At 42.9% G+C, this 27,754-nt stretch overlaps 1 protein-coding gene across 2 annotated transcripts in view; it reads left to right on the top strand.

Moving 5' to 3' along the window:
• The window catches only part of rbfox3a (RNA binding fox-1 homolog 3a), a 64,771-nt gene that overhangs the window by 21,275 nt on the left and 15,742 nt on the right, over nucleotides 1-27,754 (top strand). For both annotated transcript variants that reach the window (XM_078290624.1, XM_071924679.2), the window contains exons 3-6: nucleotides 14,629-14,682; nucleotides 19,099-19,191; nucleotides 21,160-21,220; nucleotides 23,011-23,064. In XM_078290624.1, the coding sequence (XP_078146750.1) occupies nucleotides 14,629-14,682; nucleotides 19,099-19,191; nucleotides 21,160-21,220; nucleotides 23,011-23,064 (262 nt within the window). The remainder of the gene's footprint in view (nucleotides 1-14,628; nucleotides 14,683-19,098; nucleotides 19,192-21,159; nucleotides 21,221-23,010; nucleotides 23,065-27,754) is intronic.

Below are 27,754 nucleotides of genomic sequence, written 5' to 3'. Positions count from 1 at the left end.
TGGAGCAGCTAATAGGAACCTCTTGTTTCTAATCTAGACTTTGGAACAGCTAATAGGAACCTCTTGTTTCTAATTTAGATTTTGAAATGGTCAATAGGAACCTCTTGTTTCTGATCTAGACTTTGTAACAGCCAATATGAACCTTTTGTTTCTAATCTAGATTTTGGAACAGCTAATAGGAACCTCTTGTTTCTAATCTAGATTTTGGAACGGCCAATAGGAACCTCTTGTTTCTAATCTAGATTTTGTAACAGCTAATATGAACCTTTTGTTTCTAATCTAAACTTCGGAACGGCCAATAGGAACCTCTTGTTTTCATTCTAGACTTTGTAACAACTAATAGGAACCTTTTATTTCTAATCTAGATTTTGGAACAGCTAATAGGAACCTCTTCTTTCTAATCTAGATTTTGGAACAGCTAATAGGAACCTCTTCTTTCTAATCTAGATTTTGGAACGGCCAATATGAACCTCTTGTTTTCATTCTAGACTTTGTAACAGCCAATAGGAACCGTTTGTTTCTAATCTAGACTTCGGAACAGCCAATAGGAACCTCTTGTTTTCATTCTAGACTTTGTAACAGCCAATAGGAACCTTTTATTTCTAATCTAGACTTTGGAACAGCTAATAGGAACCTCTTGTTTCTAATCTAGATTTTGGAACGGCCAATAGGAACCTCTTGTTTCTAATCTAGATTTTGTAACAGCCAATATGAACCTTTTGTTTCTATTCTAAACTTCGGAACGGCCAATAGGAACCTCTTGTTTTCATTCTAGACTTTGTAACAGCTAATAGGAACCTTTTATTTCTAATCTAGATTTTGGAACAGCTAATAGGAACCTCTTCTTTCTAATCTAAACTTTGGAACGGCCAATAGGAACCTCTTGTTTTCATTCTAGACTTTGTAACAGCCAATAGGAACCTTTTATTTCTAATCTAGACTTTGGAGCAGCTAATAGGAACCTCTTGTTTCTAATCTAGACTTTGGAACAGCTAATAGGAACCTCTTGTTTCTAATTTAGATTTTGGAACCGCCAATAGGAACCTCTTGTTTCTAATCTAGACTTTGTAACAGCCAATAGGAACCTTTTATTTCTAATCTAGACTTTGGAACAGCTAATAGGAACCTCTTGTTTCTAATTTAGATTTTGGAACGGCCAGTAGGAACCTCTTGCTTCTAATCTAGATTTTGGAACAGCTAATAGGAACCTTTTGTTTCTAATATAGACTTCGGAACGGCCAATAGGAACCTCTTGTTTTCATTCTAGACTTTGTAACAGCCAATAGGAACCTTTTATTTGTAATCTAGATTTTGGAGCAGCTAATAGGAACCTCTTGTTTCTAATCTAGACTTTGGAACAGCTAATAGGAACCTCTTGTTTCTAATCTAGATTTAGGAACGGCCAATAGGAACCTCTTGTTTCTAATCTAGACTTTGTAACAGCCAATATGAACCTCTTGTTTCTAATCTAGATTTTGGAACGGCCAATACGAACCTCTTGTTTCTAATCTAGACTTTGTAACAGCCAATATGAACCTTTTGTTTCTAATCTAGATTTTGGAACGGCCAATAGGAACCTCTTGTTTTCATTCTAGACTTTGTAACAGCCAATAGGAACCTTTTGTTTCTAATCTAGACTTCGGAACGGCCAATAGGAACCTCTTGTTTTCATTCTAGACTTTGTAACAGCCAATATGAACCTTTTATTTCTAATTTAGACTTTGGAGCAGCTAATAGGAACCTCTTGTTTCTAATCTAGACTTTGGAACAGCTAATAGGAACCTCTTGTTTCTAATTTAGATTTTGAAACGGTCAATAGGAACCTCTTGTTTCTGATCTAGACTTTGTAACAGCCAATATGAACCTTTTGTTTCTAATCTAGATTTTGGAACAGCTAATAGGAACCTCTTGTTTCTAATCTAGATTTTGGAACGGCCAATAGGAACCTCTTGTTTCTAATCTAGATTTTGTAACAGCTAATATGAACCTTTTGTTTCTAATCTAAACTTCGAAACGGCCAATAGGAACCTCTTGTTTTCATTCTAGACTTTGTAACAGCTAATAGGAACCTTTTATTTCTAATCTAGATTTTGGAACAGCTAATAGGAACTTCTTCTTTCTAATCTAGATTTTGGAACAGCTAATAGGAACCTCTTCTTTCTAATCTAGATTTTGGAACGGCCAATATGAACCTCTTGTTTTCATTCTAGACTTTGTAACAGCCAATAGGAACCGTTTGTTTCTAATCTAGACTTCGGAACGGCCAATAGGAACCTCTTGTTTTCATTCTAGACTTTGTAACAGCCAATAGGAACCTTTTATTTCTAATCTAGACTTTGTAACAGCTAATAGGAACCTCTTGTTTCTAATCTAGATTTTGGAACGGCCAATAGGAACCTCTTGTTTTCATTCTAGACTTTGTAACAGCCAATAGGAACCGTTTGTTTCTAATCTAGACTTCGGAACAGCCAATAGGAACCTCTTGTTTTCATTCTAGACTTTGTAACAGCCAATATGAACCTTTTGTTTCTATTCTAAACTTCGGAACGGCCAATAGGAACCTCTTGTTTTCATTCTAGACTTTGTAACAGCTAATAGGAACCTTTTATTTCTAATCTAGATTTTGGAACAGCTAATAGGAACCTCTTCTTTCTAATCTAAACTTTGGAACGGCCAATAGGAACCTCTTGTTTTCATTCTAGACTTTGTAACAGCCAATAGGAACCTTTTATTTCTAATCTAGACTTTGGAGCAGCTAATAGGAACCTCTTGTTTCTAATCTAGACTTTGGAACAGCTAATCGGAACCTCTTGTTTCTAATTTAGATTTTGGAACGGTCAATAGGAACCTCTTGTTTCTGATCTAGACTTTGTAACAGCCAATATGAACCTTTTGTTTCTAATCTAGATTTTGGAGCAGCTAATAGGAACCTCTTGTTTCAAATCTAGATTTTGGAACGGCCAATAGGAACCTCTTGTTTCTAATCTAGATTTTGTAACAGCCAATATGAACCTTTTGTTTCTAATCTAAACTTCGGAACGGCCAATAGGAACCTCTTGTTTTCATTCTAGACTTTGTAACAGCTAATAGGAACCTTTTATTTCTAATCTAGATTTTGGAACAGCTAATAGGAACCTCTTCTTTCTAATCTAGATTTTGGAACGGCCAATAGGAACCTCTTGTTTCTAATCTAGATTTTGGAACAGCCAATAGGAACCTTTTGTTTCTAATCTAGACTTTGGAGCAGCTAATAGGAACCTCTTCTTTCTAATCTAGACTTTGGAACGGCCAATAGGAACCTCTTCTTTCTAATCTAGATTTTGGAACGGCCAATTGGAACCTCTTGTTTCTAATCTAGATTTTGGAACAGCCAATAGGACCCTTTTGTTTCTAATCTAGATTTTGGAACAGCCAATAAGAACCTTTTGTTTCTAATCTAGTCTTTGGAGCAGCTAATAGGAACCTTTTGTTTCTAATCTAGACTTTGGAACGGCCAATAGGAACCTCTTGTTTCTAATCTAGACTTTGGAACAGCCAATAGGACCCTCTTGTTTCTAATCTAGACTTTGGAACGGCTAATAGGAACCTCTTGTTTCTAATCTAGACTTTGAAACAGCCAATAGGAACCTTTTGTTTCTAATCTAGACTTTGGAACAGCCAATAGGAACCTCTTGTGTTTAATCTAGACTTTGGAACAGCCATTATAGGCTGCTGATCCAGCTCATCTGGGGTTAAATGATCGATTATGTAGCTTGGTGCCAGATCCATCCCTGCCTTAAAAGCGAACACTAAAATCTTACAATCCACTGAAACTAATAGATAACCAACAAAGATGTTAAAGTCAAGGTGATGTGACCTTGCCTCTTATATATATATACAAAATCATGTTTTTGTTAAACCAAGAAAAAGACCAAGGTTTCAGCCTCTTAACTCTCTTAGCTCCATTTTAACAAATATTTGCACATAGTTTCTGAATTCAGCTTGGCCATGTTAAGCAAAACAGCCCATTAAGTAGACAGGAAAGGTAATGTTGATGTAACCAGACCCACACACACACACACACACACACACACACACCCCCCACACACACACACACACCCACGGCCTAATACACAAGTGTTTGTTTAATCACCTAGTCTCTTTTATCTTGTGTTACATCATGTGGCACTCGGGGCCGTCCTGTACCCATTAAAGATGGATGTTCCAGTCGCACCTTTTTATATAAAGCTGTAAATAATTCACACCTTTACCTCTCCGTGCCCCCTAACCCAAATTAGATGGGGCTTATTAATGTTTCATCTGCCGTGCCCGTCCTTAACTGGTCCTTGGAGAGATGGGGTGCTGGCTAGCCATGCTCCAGTTCTCTCCACCGGTGTACAAGAAATATACAGTGGACACAGTGTAACAGAAAATATACAATGCAGTAATTCTTTGATTTACAATCCCTCTGAACACAGAAGCCCACTTGCTTTAAGATTACAAGCCATCTCTCTCTCTAGCTTTCTCTGCATACAGGGCTTTCAGGTGACTTAACGCACCCTCGGGCGGCCATATTGGAGGTCGGCAGCTCTTAGGCAACAATGGCTGAGAACAGCTGATGGGGTTTCAAAATTTGGCCGTCTCAACAGAATTCAACAGAATTCAACAGACATGGTGAATTTGAACTGAACATTTCACCACTGACACATCATGATGTCAGCTTGCTGGCTAGCTAGCCATAGTAGTCTGGTCAGCTAACTATCAGTGTCTTGTAAACCTGCTACCTGCCTCTTCACTTGTCATTGTGGGACGTAAAAATCTGGCAAAGCAAGACTGGTAACCGGCGTTATTTCTCCGTAGGTACGTTTATTTTAGCCATTAGCGTAGTGTAGCTTTAACCTACTAATATTCGTTGATTTGCTAAATTAGCCCACTGGCTAGTTAGCTAGCTATCAAAGCCAAAAAACAACTGTAAACTCGTCATGAAGTTAAAACCATTAGTTACCATTTGTTTGAATGGTTATATAGTTGTATTTGGCAGTACAGGTTCTGCTCATTATGTTCTCTCTGTATGAATACAAGCAACATGCTAAACAGTGTGTTTGAGAGTGGTTTGGAGTTGAGACTAGGGCTATAGACAAGACAGTTTACTGTGTCACAGTAACCTACATTTGAAAAAATAAATTACCTTATGAGACTATTCACTTTTACTTATTACTGAATTGACCAACACCCACACCACTGCTGTCTTTTCAGGTATCTATCCTTTTCTAGCCTGGTTGTTATATATTTAGACATTATTTGCATACAGCCAATTCTTCATGACAGCGCCAGCCCTGGTTGATAGGAGATTGGTGACACAACTGCGAAGCCCCTATAGTTCCCTTACTGCCTGCTCTCTTTCTTCATATCAAGTGGAAAGTTTAGATGACGTTAACTATGGATGCTGCGCTTCTGGAACTTAGGAGCCCATTTAAACACAACAACAAAGTCGGGTGTATCCTCAGCGGGTTGTCCGACTACAACACGGCATGGAGTTGGCCTCTCCACTCTGCAAGTCGAGCTGTGCATGTTTGATTACCAAATAGAGAGGGAATAAGAGAGGAAGAGAGAGAGATAGAGAAAGAGAGAGAGAGGGAGAGAGAGAGAGAGAGAGAGAGAGATGACAACAAGTACCATACTAGCAGAGGAGCGAATCACTGACAGCCTATTCCCAGATGGCTCTGAATACACATATCATGGAAATCAAGTCCTCTGTGTGTGTGTGCGTGCGTGCGTGCGTGCGTGCGTGCGTGCGTGCGTGCGTGCGTGCGTGCGTGCGTGTGTGCCCGAGCTTGTTAAGATACAGCCAGAGTATAGCTGCTAGAGTGTTTACTGATGATGAAGTGTACACACACACACACACACACACACAGATTTACTGACACAAACCCGGCACTAACATTTAATATAATAGGAGGCTGGAGATTTATCCCCCCCCTCTCCCCCTCTTCCCCACCAACCACCCCCTTGCTCAAATGGAGTGGAACATCTGCTCCCTCCGGCGCTTTGTTCCAGGGAAGAGGAGAGCCGGTCCGCTCGCCTTCCCCAGCCTCGGAGCTCTTGATGTGGGGAGAGGTCGGTGGATGGAAGGGTCCCGTCAGCGGAGACACAATTAATGGGATTCCTCAGCACGGTTAAAAGGGAGTTTATCCTCATTAGGTGTGTGTAGGGTGACAGCTCCAGTTAGGGGGTGTCAGGTATGTGCGTGTATGTGTGTGTGTTTGCGTGTTTGTGTGTTCACGTGTGTGTGTGCATCCCGGCAAAGGACCGGGACTCTCGACTCTCTCTCCCAACAATCTCCAGTCACTTAGCGAGGTCTCCGAGGCGCCAAGCGCTGCACCACAATTAACCGGTGACATCGCGGAGGAGCGGAGGACAGGAGAAGGAAAAGAAAGGAGCGGAGAGGAGAAGGAGGAGCGGAGAGAAGAATTAGAAGAGACAGACAATCTGGTAGCGCTCGCCACAATCAGCGATGCTCAGAGGGCGTCCAACCCTGTTAAGAGCGGGGTCACTGAGACAGAAGACCCGACTCGCCAGGCCTCCAGAGAACTGCAGCCAAAGAAAGTTTGTCCATCAAAACAAAGGCACATTTCGTTCCCCTTCCTCTTTTTTTTTTTTCCTGAACTTTTTTTTTTTGGACTGCCTCGAAGCTATCAATGTTGCAGCGCTCCGAGAAAAAGTTTTGGAACTAATGCTGACTTCGCCAGTGACTTGCCATGCTGCTTTGTTGTCACTTCAGCAGAGCGGTTTAGCAGTTTGGTCCGTTGTGTTTGGTGGCTTTCTCCTAGGAGAGGATGTGAAAGGCTGTCAAGGCTCAGGCGGATAGATGTGAGCGCGCACACACACACACACACGCACACATGCAATACACGCTCACACACTTCTCATCCCCCTCCCTGTTAATGGTCCAGCTTTAAAGGATTAATGGTTGTGGGCAGGGCAGTGGCATTGCAGTCCAGATTCCATCTGGGCTCAGCCTTCGCCACAATGGGCTCTCGTGGCACTCTCCTCCATTCACTTTAAATGGGGCTTTGAGCAACTGGCTCAATCTGCCATTACGGTTCCGCTAGACTACCACCACAATGCAAACAAAGGCAATAGCCGAGGCATTACAGCAAATGGAATTCTGTGTCATTTCAGCAAAAGCCGTAATAGAAAAGCAATACCGGAGCATTAAACAAAGCCATATAAGGAAGTTCAATCAAAGGTGATGCAGCCACAAGCTGGAGGTCTATCTCTCTGAATTGCACAATAATACAGTAATACTCCCTCAAACACCTCCGGAAGTCCAAATCAGGAAACGGGACTCATCGCGAGCCAGATTGTTGTGTGTGGCTGCGGCAACATACACAGACACACGAGGAGGGAAAAGTAAGGCCTCGGAAAGGAATAAAACTGTGGGTTCATTACCCAACCTTATTTGAGTTTAATTCATAATTAGAAAAACACATTTGGAGGGAAATTACTAGGCCGGGGAAGAGGGTTTTAATGGTACAATGATAATTGGCATTCGCAGCACCACTTCACTGATTCAATTCTCTCATTCTCAAGACGTGGCTGAAATCTCTAATCTATGATCGCACCTCAAATAACTCCCTGGGAGAGAGAGAGAGAGAGAGAGAGAGAGAGGCAGAGAGGCTGCGACCAGAAACTCCCGGCAGTCATTTACCTACACACCTAGGATTAGTCGGATCTCTGCATACCTCAAACAGTAGGGAGGCAATCCAAGTCTGACCACATGTCAGCATCTGTGGGTTTTTGTTTTGGCCCTCCATAACGCCCTAGTAATTATTTCTGATGCATGGGACCAAAATGTCTGTCGGTGGATCCAGCTGGGCCGCAGACGCAGAAGGACCCTGTTCATTTAGCCCCACACAGAGTGAAACTTGACAAGCTGATATGCAGGGCTGCTGCTGTCCCCTGAGCATCGGCTATGTTTAATTAATAAGCAGGCACTTAGTGAGCCAGCCGCAAGAGGGTCCTTACTGTCACACTCCCAGAGGTAGGGGTCCTAAATGAGTCATTAGACACTTGCACACATGCACATGCACTCTCTGTCTCGCACACACATGCGCGCAAACACTTATGGCCTACCTCAGCAGTGTGTGTGTGTGTGTGTGTTTGCGGTGAGCGCCGGGGGTTGGGTTTTGTGCTAATGGAGTTTTAATGACACCTACTCCTGCCTAATCACCTGTTCTGGAGGCTTCCAACGTTCCAGGTAGCCCAGCGTTCCCAGCAAGGGAATTCTTTTTAATGTCTCTTGTTCACGGCTACACTCTCATTTGCCTTCCCAATTATTCCATAAGGCTCCATTCTAACCGGCTTCGCCTCTGAGGAGGTAAGGTGTAATTATAATCTAAAAATCAGGTAATTTACATCAACATATCAGTGTAGAAATGGAGCCATTTTACACTGAGTGGGTAGTTAGAAAGCCTCTGCCTTGCCGTTGCTTTGTCTCCCCTCGGTGCCGGCGTGTTTGTGTTGATGAAGGCGATTAAGGTGTTTGTTTAGGATAGAGGAGAAGGAAAGCGATAGGAGTTAAAGGTCTGTTTACCATTAAGTCGAGGCACCACAGGTGAAAATGCTGATTTTGACTAGATTGATCAATTTGGAGGAATAACATTTTGGTTTTATAACTACTGTAGTTTCATAGAATATACAAAACAATCATCAAAAACGACTAGAAATAGTTAATTTACATATTTTTATACCAGCTAGCAAGTACACCATGCACAAAATTAGCTTAAAAAAATGCTTTAACGGACATTTTCTCACAATGGCATATTACCCATACGCAAACATTTTTCCAGCTAAACTTAGATATGACCATCAACTGACCTATGACCTACTGCAACTAATTTTTATGCGATATTTTGCATGTAAAATTGTGAAAAATCACCATATGCCTTGTATTTTGTAAAAATGCAAAAAAAAAAATCTAAATCCCTTTGAAATTCATTCATAAAGTCAGCTCTTTATCCACTGATATGCAAATCTGCACGTTTTTAATGAAATGTCAGCTAATTTGAATGTTAATAGCATAAAACTAACAGTCATGATGCAGAAAGTGTTTGTATTTGGGTCCATATTCAACATGTAAAATTTCATTCTGATAGACACATACACATACATATGGTGTGACTCTCCAGGCCTATTAGAGCTAGGTTTAAACAAGCCAGCATTTCCAGTCAGTGTTTGTGTGAAAACAATCTTTAGCACTGAGAGCGCCACGCTGCGATTGCAAGCCTGTGTGTGTTTGCTGGGGTTGATTTACACTTCTCTCTCCTCCGGTGGAAAACAGCTCTAATTTGGACTAATGGAGACGACTGCTGTCTCAGACCCAACACTGGAATGGGGATGGACGAGGAGGAGAGAGAAAAAGTAGAAGAAAAAAAAACAGGCGGCGGGGAAGGCTGTAAGAAAACAGCGCTGTAGTTTTGTGAACCAAGTGATAGATCTGAAGGCATGAACAAACAGTAGGTAGGTATTAGGCAAGGCACACATATGCTAACACACGTCGCTCTGCTTACACAGTACAGGCACATGGACTGGCTTGCTCAACCTGAACTCACACAGATATATGAAATGAGCACAACTTAACACCAAATTACGTGTTGGTGGTACGTAAAGTGTTGAAATTCTGATTGAAGTAGTGCAGTGTTAAGTAAGGGTGTCAGGTGTGGCTCATTATCCACCTGAGAGTGGCAAAAACCTGCCGGACACTGAACCTCAAGGACCGGAACTGAGTACCTAGGCCACAGAACTTGGATAGAACGGTCATTCCCATTCAAATCAACATTCCTGGATGGTTGGAGTCGCGGCCATTTTTATGTGTACCGTTGGGCTAGCTTCTTACGGCAAGTCGCTGAGAGGAGAAGTTTTGCAGTACGGACCAAAGCAGCTTCTCCGTCTCCTTGCTGCCATGAATTGCTAATATGCTAATGTTGAGTAGAAGAGCTAGCGAGATAAGTACAGTCTTTGATAAAGCTACATTAACCTTGTCGCTAACGTTAGCTTTCAGTTGAGTTTTGACAGTTTGCTAACAGACACATCTGCACAGTTCTCAAGCAACTGTTCTGTCACCTAGGCTGTAGAAGAATGCCTACCTTTAGAAACTCTCAATCGCCACTACTAGAAAAAGCTGAGAAGAAGATGGCACGCACTCGCTTTAAATAGGTTGATAATGCAAGATGGGTCATTTTGCAGAACGTAGATGAGGAGAGACACTTCCAATGTTTTCATATGTCAGCATCAAAATTTGAGAGGCCTCTTCATCGTATTGCCTATTGACAAGAACAACTGTAATCGGGTAGCTGGATATAACGCTGAGGTACCTAGTTGTGGGATCACTCAAGTGAGAATGGAATCTGAACCAGCTACAGGAAACGACCCCAAAACGCAAAGGTTTTTGGGTAGAAGGAGACGGATGTTGACATCTGATAGCCAGCAGTTCCTCATGCTTGGAAAGCCTAGCATAACAAGTCTGGACTGATGCTCATATACAGTTATTTCTTCATGTGTTCTTAACTGGTATGAACACCAGAGAAGATAAATTACAGTAAAGAGCACAGACAAGTCCGTCATGCTGAGCTAAAGTTACAGAGACTGATATCAGATTTGTTTTGACTCTCTAACCTGGCAGGATGACAGGTCACCAAAACTCTGTCCAATAAACAAGCTTCTTGTGAGTCATGTGACTTTTGTTTAGAAGCCCTGTGTTCGCTTGTAATTGGGCAGCGTGAACCTAATTGAACCAAATACAAAAATGTTACAAAGTAAACTTTTCCATTGGTTTCCAAAGAAAATGAACTATAGGTGTGATCGCATCCGCGGACAAAAAACAAGCCTCATCGCTATATTACCTCTCTTGTTTCTTGTTCATCAGCTCATTGATCAAGATTATTGAGTTTGTGCTAGCTGGGGCTGTATTTGTGTGTGTGTGTATGTGTGTGTGTGCGCATATGTGTGTGTGTGTGTGGTCTGTTGGCCTGCCTCACCGCCGGCATCGCTGACAGGGTAATTAGTCCTAATGAAATAACGCGGCCATTGTGGACAACAATTAAAGGTAGCTTTCATCCCACTCATTAGGCTGAGTGGAGGACCGCTTTCATTTGCCTCTATTCTTAATGATCTGATCTGCAGGACACGCCCGTTGGATTGAGCGGCTACTCACACACACACACACACACACACACACACACACACACACACACACACACACATACATGCAGACACACCCACACACCACTGGAGGCTGATCCACAGAGGATAGCGAGAATGATCCTCGGCTATTTTTTTCCGAGGCTGTTTAGTCTTCAGGCGAGTAGATTAAATAGCCACACTGGAAAAATATATCCTTCTTAACAAGTCATTTAACCTAGTGGTGAGTCTTAGAATCTTATTTTTCTTAAAGCAAATGAAAAAATCTGCCAATGGGGTGAGAAAATGTCACTTGTTTCCAATGCAAATCAATGGATTTTCTTTAAGTGTCATTATCTTGATACTTCATACTTGTCTCTTGTTTCAAGAAATTGACAAATCTCTGAATGAAGTGATGCCGCATTGGAAACAAAAACAAAAAACTGGATTTTAAGACTGAGTATGAGACTAAGACTGATTCACCAGCCTCTACACACACACACACACACACACACACACTCCAAATACAACCTTCCATCGGGAGGAGGAGAAACGCAGAAAACTGCGAGCGGAGAGAAAACAGAGGTAGTTGGGGTAAATGACTTGTTCAGCAGGCCGTGGATGGGTCTCTCACTGGGGCTAGAGACCCAGACAGAGAGAGAGAGAGAGGGAGCGAGCGCTGCTGATCCGTGCTGTCTGCAGCCCTAAACCTCTACACTATCCACACACACACACAAACACACACACACTGCAAAGAAAACCCATCTTAACAAGTAAACAAGTAAAAAATCTGTTTTTGGAGTGAGATTCCACTTGTTTCCAATGCAGTTTCACATGGTTCCGGTGTTTGTTTTTTTTGTCCATATCTTGAAACAAGGCAGATCACTGCACTAGTATCAAGAACATGACACTTGATTCAACAGAATTCTTGAGACAATCTGATTTGCATTGGAAACAAGTGAAATAATCTAGATTTTGTCACATTTTGAGACTATGTACTCGATTAAATGAGTTGTTAAGATGGACATTTTTTGCTCCTCCTTTGACTGTGATTTGAGTGTGGGCATATATTCATCTTACGCACATAAATAGATCATGTGTGGCTTTGCAACATGGATGTGATGTATGCAAAGTATGTATGTATATCATCTGATGTGTGCGTGTGTTTGTGTGTTTTGCTGGCGGAGTTTCCCCCTCTTCTGGCGCTGAGATGCCGTGACCTTGCCTGCGCTCCACTGCCTGCGCCATGTTTATTAATTTATTGAAATAAACTAGTTGATTCAAGGTCTAGTTATGGGGAGCGCAAGGCTGAGCATTACCATACTGCCTGGCGAGGTTAGCGCTGCTGCACATAGCCAGGGGTTTACACCAGCAGCACTGCAGCTACAGCACAGGCTCCAACACAAGACTAGCGGCTAGGTCGCACTCGCGTTCGACCGATACGGGTTTTTGAAGGCCCATGGTGATATTTTTGTACTGAAAGTGCTGATAGTTTGCACTGATATTCAGTATTTTTAAATCTGACCGTTTTTATGCCCAAGTATTCACTATGTGCCCTAGAGTTTTATTCTTCTCAGGGTGGAAAAGCCTCTGAAACAGCATTTAGACAATCATGGGACACTAAAACTCTCCACTGAAATCCACACTAATGACATTCTTTTAGTTTTAGCAGCTCTTTTAAGGCAGGGTGACCCATCACACCTATTCAAAGGTAGGGAAACCCATTCACTGCCTTTTAAATTAAGAATTCATTTACAGAAACAATTAAATGGAAAAAATAAAAATGTGCAAAGAAAATCTCAAACTAATTTGAGGAGTACATCTCGTATAAAATGGTATAAAATGGCAACGTACTTTTTCATTAATGTTATCCTTGTAATAATGTCACTTCCAAATTTGTGATGTAAATGTAAACTGTAGCTTCTCCACCAAGGAGCATGAAATTATATATTTACAGTGAGCTGTTATGGACGAATGGGAAGATGTGACATTTAGTCTGAACTGTCCTCATCGGACAAGACTTGAACTCTTCTGGTTAAGTGCCTGAGTGGTAAAAAAGTGACTGGGACTATTTATGAGTGAGTGGAAGAAGCGTGGATTTCATCAGGAAGGACTGTATGAACACTAAATCTCTTCATTGAATCCATTCTCAGAACTTCTTTTAGGTGGGTTAGCAGCTCCTTAAGGTAGAGTGAGGCAGGTTTCACTGCAGGTTTTACAGACTGTTCTCAGCTTAGACATCTGATATAAAAGTAATAAAAACATATTGATTCGCTGTGATCAGGGACAAACCTCCATCATATCAGAGATGGACGACACTGACTGAACCAGATATGATTTGTAAGTCAGTCTAACCCTAGCTGCATGTAGTCCCATATCTCTACTGTACATCCAAGCCTACGATTAGCCATACAACAAAGGGCCATATCCCTCCACTACTCCCTGACTAGCACATACAGTATGACATGGTGGTGTTTACCATGTATAAGAGCCATGAAGCGAGGTCTCATCATATTTAAACCCGTAAGCATGACAGCCACACGCTCGCAACCCCCCGTCGAATCCGTTGGAAGGCGTGGCCAGTACCGACCGAGTCTGACTCTAATTAGCCAATTAAAATGAAGCATGGAGCCAATCAAGGCCATTAAGAGCCTGATCAGTTGAGAACCTATAGGCGCCGAGGTGGGGGGGGGGGAGTATGTGTGTGTGTGTGTGTGTGTGTGTGACAGGTAATTACGATGATGGTCTTCATCCTGAGCGGATAAACAAATGTATGGTTTATCATTAGCCTTGATGGGCTATCCCTTCATTCCCCCCATCACATACACACACACTGTTTTAATTGAGAAAGGGGCCTTCCGCCTCCTCTAAAAATACTCTCCCTCGTTTTTTTACCAAGAGAGAGAGGGGAGAGGAAAACAAGATGATGGGCGTCATTAAGAGCAGTGGCGCGTGCCGAGGCGTCGCGCCACTATAGCGTTCCGCATCCGCCGCCGTAATGTTCATTAACACCGTATAGCTCCACATCGCCTTAAGTCTCCAACACACAAGCACACACACACACACACACACGCCTCTCTTTATTACCACGACAGAGCAAACACAGCATTAAACGGCATTAAGAGTAAATGGATATTTTATTAATCTCATTGTCGGGTGAAGAGGAGTTGGTTAATTCCGAGCGTTGACTGCTTGACCTTTTTTTTAGTAGGAGGGGGATTGGGAGGGGGGAGGGGGGTGCATGGAGCTGTATAATGTTTTATTAAGTTTGGGTTAACTGAGTAAGGGTTTTTTTTTATTATTATTTTAGAGTAGGAGAGAGCAGTGCAATCAGCCTAGGTTGAATGTGACATGTCGTAATTAATTTCTCTCCTTTCCCACTTTTCTCTTCATTCCTTGCCCTCCTTTTCCCTTCCCATCCTCCTCTCTCTCTCTCTCTCTCTCTCTCTCTCTTTCTTCCCTCTCCAGCAATTTGGGAAGATTTTAGACGTGGAGATTATTTTTAACGAGCGAGGCTCCAAGGTAAGTGTGCTGTAACCATAAGTTCACACACACTCTCTCACATACACACATACTATTTTCTACCCAACCTTTCCCTCTCTCTCTCTCTCTCTCTTTTCCTCTCTCTCTCTCAGGTCTCTTTCCCTCTGTCTAATAATAATTACTAACATATCAGCGAGTCTCTCGCCTCCAGGCGGCTCTCACACCTTACTGCCTGCCATACATTGTGACATACAATAAGTTGGTCCCACTTAGCTTAACGCTGACATCAGGATTCACACAGTCTGCAAACACACACTGTCTTGCCCAGTTAGCCTCCCCACCTTCACTGCCAAGAGGTAAAAATAAACTGTATGCTAATATACTACAACCCAGCTATACAGGAGACAATCCAGGACAGAATGCAAACTGAGCACATGCTAATAAGATGGAAATGAGTATATATTAAAGCATTAACCGCAACATTTTCATATAAGTAAGTCAATTTTGCTCAGTGATTCAACTATATCCAGTTCATGAAAGCTTTTACATTGTCTGTTCTAAACACCCGGAATCTGGTAGCTCTTTCCTGGGAAAAATCCTCTGGCGCGCAGTAACGGCTGAACTTCACAGCATGCGGAACATTTGCGTATCCAAACTTGTTGCAGCCCAGTTGCAACACAGCATTTTAAGCTGCTACACCAGGTCTGTTCTTGCTTGTTGTGTTGCACCTATCTACATTTTACCTATGGGTAAGTGAACACAATTATCTAGTTTTGCTTTTTGTTCCATAAACAACAGCGGTACAAAGTTGTACCGTGAGGAACCTTAATCTCCCATATAGGGTACTTATGGCAGGCTATCCATAGATAACCTCAACTGCAACATTTATTTAACTGACATTGGTTTATGTATCCTATGACTATACTAAGCAAAATCCTAGCATTTATAGACATTTATATGGGTCAAAAACCCAACAGACCGCTGTGTAGTCCAAGAAAAATATCTCCAAAGTTGCAGCTCTGATCCGGCTCCGTTTCAGATCCGTCAACATGCTGTAGCCAATGGAGCAGCTGCATTGAAGTAAATGGCTGCGTATCTGATTTGACCCTTCCAACACAAATAGACGGACAGTGTAGCTGAGCCGTAAGTGATGCATTTTACGTTTGCAGTTTGTTTGAAATAAATAGAAGAAGAACTGGGTAGGTAGCATAAGCAACGATAGCCACCATGGCTGAACAGACAAAGAAAATAACGCCACCCACAGAAACTCAGACTTCAGACAACAGAAAATCCAAGGAAAAAGACGTTGCAGTACTGGACACACTGTTTGATTGACAGGTGATCTCTGGGAAGTGCAGTGCAGAAACACCAAAGCAATGAGTGATTAGCAGATGGTTGTGATGCCTTATCACCAACTGGAGGTCATAGTTTACCCACCATCTGATTTAGTACATCACTGATCCTCAGCACAATTCATAAGGTAATGCAGACCCGATGGTTTACATAGTTCTTAATACAGTAGCTTGGTTCCTGTCTTTCAGGGAACCCACATTCATCGATAACCACTCTTAGTTCCCCTTTAAAAAGCCCTGTTTACATTCAGTGCTTGTCAGCCACTGTAAAAAAAAAAAAAAAAAGGTAGCACGTCTCGCATTCCCTAGAATGCAAATTATTTACACATGATAAAGGAAAAGAAAGCAAGCTATCTGCATTAGGGTGAAGAGCTGCGAATGTATGTATACGTGGCAACAAAATGTCAGAAGGATTAATTCCACTCCCTCTTCGCAGTTTTAAATGTATTTTTTATCTGCTCCCCCCCTCTCTCAAGGGCAGGCCCATGTGTTATTTATGCCCGGCGGAAGGCAGTGGATCCTGTATATGCATACGAGATCACGGCGCCGGGTGCCGTTCGCACATATTATCTGGCAAAGCAATTACAGGGCAGCGACTGGCCCGGGATACATAAGCTAAAAGGACCGGCTGCTTGTCCAACAGGCGTGTCTGCCAGGCATATCTAATGGAGTTCACTCTCTGCCTCCGCGCCATAACTCAACGGTGACAAAGCAGGCCGGGAGAAATGAGAACGGGGACCACACTTGTTGTCGAAAGCTCTGTTTGGTGGAGAAGGCGGGTAGGAAGGCAGAGAGAAGGGAAGAACACGGCCACTTTATGTAGATGATGAATTAGACTTGTACTAGACGAGGGGTTCTCAAAGTGGGGTCCAGGGAGCATCAGTGGTTCTTCAGGAGGGGGTTCCCAGGGGAGCAAAACAAGAAGTTTGATCTCATAATAATGTACCTCAATAGAAATTAACCCAACTAGAGGATGTGTAGAGGGCTTTCAGGTGATGTACCACACCCTGTGGTAGCCATATTGGAGGTCCATAGCTCTTGGGCACAACCACGTGATCTCAGAAAATTTCATGAAATGAGCATGAACTCTGACACAGACTGTGTTTTTTTTGTTTGTTTTATTTGTCATTGCCAATTCCCGACGTGCTCCATGGTCCCGTCGTTGCGCGACCCCCATGTCAGCTGGGGGGGTGTAGACTTCCATATGTCTCCTCCGATACACGTGGAGCTGCCAGCCACAGCAAGGATTTTTTCAGAGAGAACGTAACACGCGCACGGAGGTTCACAAACAGGCGCCCCGACCAAACCGCAAGGAGTTGCTCTTGCAACAACAAGGGCAGGTTCCCTTGCCGGCTCCCTACCGGCGAACACTTCCAACTGTGTTCTCCAGCCCAAGCCGGAGGCACCGCTACCAGGATACGAACGTGGGTCTCCATTATGGTGGGCTAGCATTTTTCTGCTGTGCCATCTGAGCCCGTGGACACAAATTATGTCAAGATTAGCCTACGTTCCTCCACCACAAATTGGATTACATGACAATAGCATGAATGGGATTATCTCACACGAATTGGAAACGCCATTTTCACTAAATTTCAGGATATCAGGCTGCTCTGGCAACGATAGCTGAGCCCTGGTTAACATTAACATCAGTTGCTTTGCTATATTAGCCTGCTGGCTAGTTAGCTAGCTAACAAATAGAAAAACCAGCTGTTTGTTCAGGTTAACTGAGCTGACTCTTTTCAAAGCTACAAGTAGTAAAAGACAAGACAGTTTACTGTGTCACAGTAACCTAAACCTAACTATTAGAACTATTAGAGTCTTGGAACATTATTGAATTGACCTACATCCACAAAACAATCTTTTTCAGGTACCTCTCTTTTCCTAGCGGATTGTTAGATATTTAGCTATTATTTGTGCACAGCCAATTCTCCAGTGGACATGGTTGATTTGTGCCACAACTGCAAAGTCTCTGTAAGAATGACTATTAATAATAATCATAGGTTTCACATTATTATCTCCCCACATACAGTGTAGACAGATCTACATGGGTCCCGTCTAAACCTGATCAAATGGGGGTCTGTGGCCCTAATGTGTGTCTCTTTGGGGGTTCATGACATGAAAATGACCGAGAACCCCTTGCTTTAGACCGCAGTAAGTTAGAGTACGTTAAGCACCACTCAATGCACGGTAGACGGAAACACTTTTTTAACATAAACCCCTCCATACAGGCAGTGATCAACGATCACAGTGGATTCTTTTTTTTTTTTTTTGAGCACTTGCTCTCTGCCTGCTTTAAGCTTGTTGACACAGACAGACGAGGCTCCGGAGTTCAGGCTGGCGGAGGCACGTTTTACCGCATATACGCTGTCTGAGCCAGCCGACACACAGACAGGGGGGGCCTCCTGAGCGAGCTGCGTCCCAGGGCTCCGAGAGTCACGGCTGACTGATGCTGTGGAGATTGTAATTGTATGGCACTTATCTGCTCTCCCACAGGGCCCCTGCACACCAGCGGAGCAACTGCACCCTACAGCAACACACACACACACAGACATGCCCTCCTCCACCCCCCCCCCCCCACATCCCCAACACACACACACACAAGGCTGCGTTGTGTGTGTGTGTGTGTGTGTGTGTGTGTGTGCGCGTGGAGGCTTTCATTCCCTCTGCTAATTCAATTATGTCCAATTGATCCTGTAAATGTACTTGCGGCGGAGTCCTAGCAGGGACAGGGAATAGAAACACACGTGCACACACACATGCACACACACACACACACACACTGATAAGGTGATTTAAGTGTATCAGAGCTCTTGTCTGTGGTTTGATGTGCTGTATCCCTAGCTTTCCTTAACTCTAGTGTTTTCTCTAACCGCCTTCACATCTCTGTGGCTTCTGCTTCTAGATCTCTAGGCCTCCTTTCCTGACCCGCAGCTCTCTCACCTCCGCTTTGTGTCTTTCTCTCCTTTCTCCCTTTGTGTCATCATTTCGTCCCCCTCTCTCTCTCTCTCTACTTTTCCTTTCCTTCGTCTCTCTCTCTCTCTCTCTCTCTCTCTTTATTTTCCAAACCCACCCCCGGGGCCTCGTCCTTCCCTGGCCACCGCAGGGCTTTGGGTTTGTAACATTTGAAACGAGCGCAGACGCCGACCGCGCACGGGAGAAACTAAATGGTACAATCGTAGAGGGACGCAAAATAGAGGTGCCTTCCTTTTTTTCCCGTCCCTCCTCTTCCTTTTCTACACCCCCCTCCCCCCCGATTCTCTCTCTCTCTCTTTCCTTCTCTCTCTCCGTTTGCCTGACAATGCCTGCCATGCTTTCTCCCCTTTTCTTCTCTTCCTCCGTTCATCTCCTCTCCCCCCCCCGCCCCCCTTTGCCTGCTGCACCTTGAACGCTGCATGCCGAACCCTGATCCGTAAGTGTGTGGGGTGTGTGTGAGGTGTGAGTGAAAGAAAGAGAGAGAGAAGGAGAGAGAGAGAGAGAGCAGTATGCAGTCTTGTTGTGTGTGTGCATGTTTGCAAGTGTGAGTTGCAATGTTTTCAAGAACATGGTAAATTATCTTGTACCCATTAGTGTTTGTGTTGTGTGTGAGTGTGTGTGTGGGTGTGTTTGGCATGTGCATGAGATCACAGTGGTTTTTGATTGGAGCTTGACATCACCACTTTGAAGTCCACCCCCTATAAATATGTTTAAATTAACTATCAAAGATTTGCCAGTATGCCTTTAAGCCATAAATCTTGTTTACCCTCAAAACTCAGCAGTTAGTCCTGCTTTTACATCGTCTTCCCCTCATGGGGGATCAGGGGGAGGCTAAAATCCCCCTCCATCTATCCATCTATCCAGTCACTCTTTTTTTCCCCATCTATTTTGCCCCACATCTCTCTAGATGTCCTTTTCTTTTTGCCTCATTTGCGAAAAAATGGTAAGAATTCAGTGTTTCCAGCCTCGCATTTAGACCGTCATGGGACACTAAAACTCTCCACTGAAACCCATGATACAATAATTCTATACATGCACATGCATGCCTGTCTGCCTTCCCATGGACAATCAGTGTACAGATCTACAGTGAAACAAACTACATCATATATCCATCATATTGGAGGTGGAAAACAATGAGTGCCTGATATCTGATTTTAAATAAAAGGCCAATATCGGCCTGATATCTTGGTAAACCGCTATGTCGGTCTAACTCTACTCTTTAGCTCTGTATCTACCTGAGTGCTGACTTCCGCCATCTCCCCCCACCCACCCACCCGCCCATTAGCATCATCTCTGTGAGGTATAAAACAATACCTGGGCCCCATACATCACACCAGGCCAGGCCGCTCTAGCGTAGCCTCGAGCTAAACGACCTCCGCCGGCCCGCTGGAAATGGAAGCCATTAGCCTTAATTAGCGACGGAGGGGAAATGCTTAACGCGGCAGGCAGGGAAGCATGTTAAACTGGTTCTGGACTGGGATTCCCACCCACCACCCACCACCACCGAGAAACCCCCTGCTGTGAGAGAAGAAAGGTGCTTTGATGGCTATGAAGCAGGAGGTCTATATGGATTTTGTGTTGGATCGCTGTAACAGGGTATCCGCAGGTTTCAGAGAGACAAATTCCAGATTTTTAAGACTTTAGACTGGATTTAAGGCCAGTTTAAAAACCAAAATGAAGAAACAAAGCTGACGATTTCTGAATACATGGGCAGAATAAGAAGAAGAACAGGAAATTAGTTGTTAAGGGACATGAAGTCCAACTTTGTTTAGTAAATTAGATATGATGCATAATATACCAGTAACTCTGTTCTGGATTAATCTAAGAGTGGATATACAGTGTTAAGGAACCTGGCATTACATGGTGAAAAAATAAGACCTCTAATAACTGGATTTCAGACATTTTAATACTTTTTAAGGCCTTAAATGGAGATGATTTAAGACTTTTGTACACTCATTCCTGATTGATTTGATATTTTTATTTCCCATCCTTGTTTCCAAGTGTGTTTCACGGCATCAGATCTTTGTCTTGCTGCATGTAGCCTTGCTTGCCAGAATTGTAAAATAACAACATGGCTTGGAGACAGAAGTGTGTGGTTTATATACGGTGTGTTCATGCCTGCGTGTGTGTGTGTGTGTGTGTGTGTGTGTGTGTCTACCACCCCTGCTAACCTCCGTCTGTCCGGCCGCAGGTCAACAATGCCACCGCCAGAGTAATGACCAACAAAAAGGTGGCGAACCCTTACACAAACGGTAAGACCCCCCTCCCTCTTTATCTCCCCTCCCTCCCTCGCCCCTTTTTTTTGTTTACATCCTCTAATCGCTGCTTTCCTTCCATTTCTTCCCCCTCCTCCTCCTTTCATTTCTTCTCCTCTTTCTCCTGGCTTTCTTCCGTTTTTCTCAAGTCATTCCCCTACTCCCTCGTTCCATTTTCACTGCCAGCCACAGACCTGGCTGCACGACAGAGCGACAGATCTTGTAGTTATATTTATCAAAAAGAGGGGGGAAAAAAACGCATCATCATCATCCAATCCTTCCCATTGAGCTCCTGATATGAATGGAATGGAAACCAAGAGCTACAAACGGACGCCAAGAGACAGATTTTGCCTTCGGACCGAAAGAGTCGATTAACAAAATCAAATATTTTGTCAAAGAGGCCGTTGATTTGGTTTGAAACGATGCGAAATCCTCTCTTCCTCGGCAAGAAAAAAGTTTCAAAAGGGGGTAAAAGAGGAAAAGTGGTGGTACAAATAGGAGGAAGATTGGAGATGGAGGGGGCGTTTAAAGGAGGAGGAGGAGGAGGAGGGGGATTCGGTAGATGGACGAGAGAGCGAATGGGTAAATGAATAGAGCCAATAAAAAAAGAGCCGGGAGTCATTCGTAAAGAGAGAGGGAGAGAGAGAAGGAGAGAGAGAGAGGCCTTTAGGGTGCGTTTCTCTCTTCCATCTCTCTCTTCTCAGACGCTCATTCATGTGGAGGGAATGAAAGAGGGGTGGAGGTTGAGATGGAGGGATGGACGAACGAGGCAGGGAATTAAATGGCTAGACATGTCAGCACCCCCCCCCCCCACACACACACACACACACCTCTGTCGTGTTTGGGGGTGCAAAGAAAAAGAGAATGAGCCCTGAAGGGTTTTCCATTCGTCACTGTCACCGGGCCTCACTAACACACACACACACACACACACACACACACACACACACACAACAACACACACACACACACACACACACACAAAACTGTTTTCCACCCAGCCCACCTCTCTCACCCCCTCTCTCTCTCTTTCTATCTATCTCTATGTCGCTCTTCCATCTCTCCCTCAATTCAATTCAATCTGCTTTATTGGCACAAATGGTAGGTGAAGAGTGTTGCCAAAGCATCTAAAATACAACTGAATAAAAATAGAAAAAGAAATAACTAGTACATAATAATAAACATCTGTTCCCCTTGTACGTGTGTGTGTGTATGTGTGTGTGCATGTGTGTGTGTGTGTGTGTGTGTGTGTGTGTGTGTTAATGAGTGAGTGCTTCTTGACACAGATAAAAAGTCAAGCAAAAACATTCAAATGATAGAAATACTACTATTACTACTACTTTTACTACTACCACTACTACTACTACTACTAACAATAATAATAATATTATGATAATAATAAATTACAGTATTTCAGACTGGATATAGAAAGAAAAAAACAATATAATACTATTTCATAAATATATATATAATTATTTCCTTTCTTCCATTGGTTCAAAGTCAAAGTGTTCGTAGATGATACAGTACTTAATATTACAAATTATACACAACATACAACTCCTTTTTGAGGGTTTGACAAATACTGAAGTCGACTAAGTGAATATGAAATGACATTCTAGGCTTGATATTATGCTAATCTATGGTTTAAGGATAGGAAAGATAGAAGGGTATATAGTTTATACAAGTTAAACGGACACTAATGTAAGAGTGCTAACATTCACTGTGTCTATATGTGCGTGTGTGTGCGTGTGTGTGTGTGTGTGTGTGTGTGTGTGTTTTCTGTGCAGGCTGGAAGCTGAATCCAGTGGTGGGAGCGGTATACGGTCCTGAATTTTATGCAGGTAAAGAATCTGCCGGTCTGAAAATAAAAATCCATTAGAGAACACCCACAAACCTTCTATACTGTTCAAACCTCTCGCTATTTCCACTCATCTTTCTGCGAATCTGCTTCTTTCTTTTCCTCTGTCCACCTCATAAGTGTGCCTCTGAGTGTGTGTGTGTGTGTGTGTGTGAAAGAGAGAATGTGTGTGTGTCAAACTCATAAGGTGAATCAACCTCAAAATGCACATACAGATCAGCTCTTGTATACATTTATTGTCTGCGTATGCCTGGCTGCACAGATTTGTTTTGTGTATATACCTGTGTGTGTCAGTGTGTAAGTGTGTGCGTGTGTGTGTGTGTGTGTGTGCGTGTGTGGCGGCGTGGTTTCATCTGGTGGAAGTGCTGAGACTGTCCGCTCCCCTTAACTGCTCTCCTTTTTGCTCATTAGACTGAAATCTGTTCATTCCCAGACAGCTTTACAGCACTCCTCTAAATAACCGCCCTGACAGAGAGAGGCCATCCATCTCTTTTATTTCTCCTTCACTCCCTCCTTCTATCCCTCCCTCTATCCCTCCATCCCTCCATCCGCCAACCCACCCATCCAGCAACCTCAGACGACCTCTCCCATCCACCTATATCGCAATTTCCATGCGCCAGTGTATGTGGATCTGTCCTATATGTATGCTTGTGTGTGTGGGGGGTTTATATTTGATGTTTATGGATGCTGCTACACCCGCACCCACACACCCACCTGCACAGGTGCATTTAAGTCCAAAAATGCACCGTTCAATTTGTCCAACTGTTTCTCTCTGCCTGTCTAAGGCACACACACACACACACACACACACACACATACACATTTGTATTACTATACTTGTGAAGACCTTGTGATGCGTTTTACGTTTCCGGTTTGTTTGGAATAAAGAAAGAAAAAGAACTGGGTAGTTAGCTTGAGCAGCAATGAGTGAACCTCGCCATTGCCTTTCCAAGATGAAACACACTCAAAGATGAGAAGGGATTGGGAGGTTTTAATATTGTTTATTAGCTGGCATCTGCATGAGTAACTTTTTTAACACCAAAGATGGAGGAAAAAAAAAAAAAAACACATACCTTGAGGATTACTACTTTAATCCTAAACTCAAATCCTAACCCTAAATTATCCTTACCCCTTACTCTAACCTAAATCTAATCCTAATTCTAATCTTTAACCTAAATTCAAGCCCTAACCCTAAACTAATTTTAAAGGAATAGTTCACCCAAAAATGAAACTTTTGCCACTACTCACCCTCATGTCAGTTGAAACACTGGTGAAGTTTGTATATCAGTATAACACACAGTGAGTTTGCTAGCGCTGCTCTGTAGCAGCCTTCTCCAAAACAACTGGAGTGAATGGAGACTGTTTCTTTGGAGTTCCAAAAAGGCAAAAAATGAACAGAAAAGTACTAAACACAGCATAGTCCAAGTGTTCTGACGCCAAACGATTGAACTGTGGGTCCAAAAGTCCAAAAAATATTTACCTTACAATTTTTTTATTTTTTTTATTTTATGGTCATTTTTTGCCTTTATGGGACTCTAAAGAAACAGTCTCCATTCACTCCAGTTGTTTTGGAGAAGGCTGCTACAGAGCAGCGCTAGCAAACACACTGTGTGTTACATTGACATACGAACTTCACCAGTGTTTCACCTGACGTGAAGGTGAGTAGATAATGTTCAAATTTTCATTTCTGGGTGAACTATTTCTTTGACCTTAAAGGATAATTCTGGTTACTTTTCAGTTGCTTTTTGAATACAACCGTTGACCCTGTATGTGTGTATTGGACAGCAGCGCTTCCAGCAAACTGAAGCTCTACAGTGAAGCAAGTGATGAAATTTTAAACACAATCGATCACTATGACAGCAGAAACTAGGGAAAATAAGGCCTAGGTTGAACATAACCGGAATTATCATTTCACCCCGACCATTTACCACTTGTAGAAGTGAGATCCAGCAAAATTTCCCCACTTAGGAGGATTTCCCTCATCTTTCTATCTTTGTGAGGACATCGCATTAGTTTACAATAACAATTTAGGCATTTAGAGTGACTCACAATGATGGACACAACATTGGTCATTGTGGAACGGAAACCTGGGAGCATTTTGGTTACGGGACGGACGTTCCAACCGCTAAACCACCGCTGGTCCTCATAAGGATAGAAGTACATGAACACACACACACACGCACACTCAGGCTGGCTTGTTGATTTATAGGATGGTAATGTGTGGAGTGGTCTTAAACGCGCCACTAAAGTTTGCCAAGCCTAAACGACACCATATGCTTCCCTTTCTAGCAGGAGGAGAGAGGGAGGGATGGATGGATGGATGGATGGAGGAAAAGAGAAATGCAGGGAAAACTGTAGTGCAGATAAAAGAGGGAAAATCGGGCATGCCTGTATTTCCTCTGCTCTTTCATACTTCTTTCTTTCTTCTTCTCGTCTTTCTGAATCTTCCTCCACACACACACACACACACACACTTTCTGCTGTCGACACCATCATACAAGATAAAACTGCAGTTTATATCCAAACCTCCAACTCTGTCCAGCTTCCTTTGCTTCCTCGATTTTTCCAGCCCATCCCCTTCCTCTCTCTCCCTGCCTCTCGCCACCTCCACATGAAAAATGAAAAATTCCCATCGGTGAGCGGAAGTGTGTGGGATCGGGATTTTCTTCTGGAATAATTATGACTGCGTTTAATCTAGTTTGGGGCGGGAGTAAAGTGGGAGTAAAGCGGGATGTAAAGCGGGATGTAAGGGCGATTAATCACTCTTTATCAGACGGCTTTTCCCAGCGCCCATCAGCCGAATCGGCCTCCATAAATCCTGGCCGGCTGACAGCGCACTCCGTCTCCATTGCCGGGCTCGGCTACAGGTTTATTGTGCTCAAATCCCATTCAGGAGAATGACGGATGACCCCCACACACACACACACACACGTGCGCGGACACACTGGTGTATACACACGCATGTATGCACGCATAGATGTACATTCACCCTCAGATATGCACAAAAACAACCAGACACATAGATACACACTTGTAGATACACACTCATAGATACACATACAGTAGATACACACACATAGATACACATACAGTAGATACACACTCATAGATACACATACAGTAGATACACACACATAGATACACATACAGTAGATACACACTCATAGATACACACAGATACACACTCACAGACACACTCATAGATGCACATACAGTAGATGCACACTCATAGATACACATACAGTAGATACACACACAGATACACATACAGTAGATACACACTCATAGATACACATACAGTAGATACACACACAGATACACATACAGTAGATACACACTCATAGATACACACAGATATACACTCACAGATACACATACAGTAGATACACACACATAGATACACATACAGTAGATACACACTCATAGATACACACAGATACACACTCACAGACACACTCATAGATGCACATACAGTAGATGCACACTCATAGATACACATACAGTAGATACACTCATAGATACACACAGATACACACTCACAGACACACTCACAGACACACATACAGTAGATACACACTCATAGATACACATACAATGGATACACACTCTAGATACACACTCATATACAGACATTTAGACACACACTGCGATACACACTCATAGATACACATTCAGTAAATACTAGGGCTGCAACTAACGATTATTTTCATTGTCGATTAATCTGTCGATTATTTTCTTGATTAATCGATTAGTTGTTTGGTCTATAAAATGTCAGAAAATGGTGAAAAATGTCGATCAGTGTTTCCCAAAGCCCAAGATGAAGTCCTCAAATGTCTTGTTTTGTCCACAACCCAAAGATATTCAGTTTACTGTCATAGAGGAGTAAAGAAACCAGAAAATATTCACATTTAAGAAGCTGGAATCATAGAATTTTGACTTATTTTTCTTAAAAAATTACTCAAACCAATTAATCGATTATCAAAATAGTTGGCGATTAATTTAATAGTTGACAACTAATCGATTAATCGTTGCAGCTCTAGTAGATACACACTCTAGATACACACTCATATACAGACACTTAGACACACACTCCGATACACACTCATAGATACACTCACATAAATACACACTTATAGATACACACACTGTACTTAGACACACACTCATAGGTACACACTGATACACATTCATATATGCACACACATACACATTCCAACACATACCCAGATATATATGCACTCGCCATTCTTAACCCAGCCCCCCCCCCCCACACACACACACACACACACACACCTACACACACACACACACACACACACATTCCAGCACATTCAACCAGATACACATACACACATGGACACATAGTCACACACACACACACACACACTGTGAGCGGCCGAGGCTCAGAATGGAGACCAGACTTCCTCTGATGTTTTTTGATCAGCGTTTGCATAATAGCCTCAGCCTATGTGGAGTGTGTGTGCATCAGAGGCGGAGAGAGAGAGAGAGAGAGTGTGTGTGTGTGTGTGTGTTTGGGTGACTGAGTAAAGTAGACTGCATGGGCATGAAGGACAATGAGGGAAATGTAATACTGATTGATTGACTGTGTCCTAGGCTGAGTATATGCAAAGCGGGACAAATGTGTGTATGTCCGTACGTGTGTGTGTGTGTGT

Source organism: Centroberyx gerrardi, chromosome 20 (genome assembly GCF_048128805.1).
Source record: "Centroberyx gerrardi isolate f3 chromosome 20, fCenGer3.hap1.cur.20231027, whole genome shotgun sequence".
In the NCBI taxonomy this organism is placed as follows: Eukaryota; Metazoa; Chordata; class Actinopteri; order Beryciformes; family Berycidae; genus Centroberyx; species Centroberyx gerrardi.
Note: the sequence above shows the minus strand (reverse complement) of the source record. Positions and strands in the feature narration are given on the sequence as shown.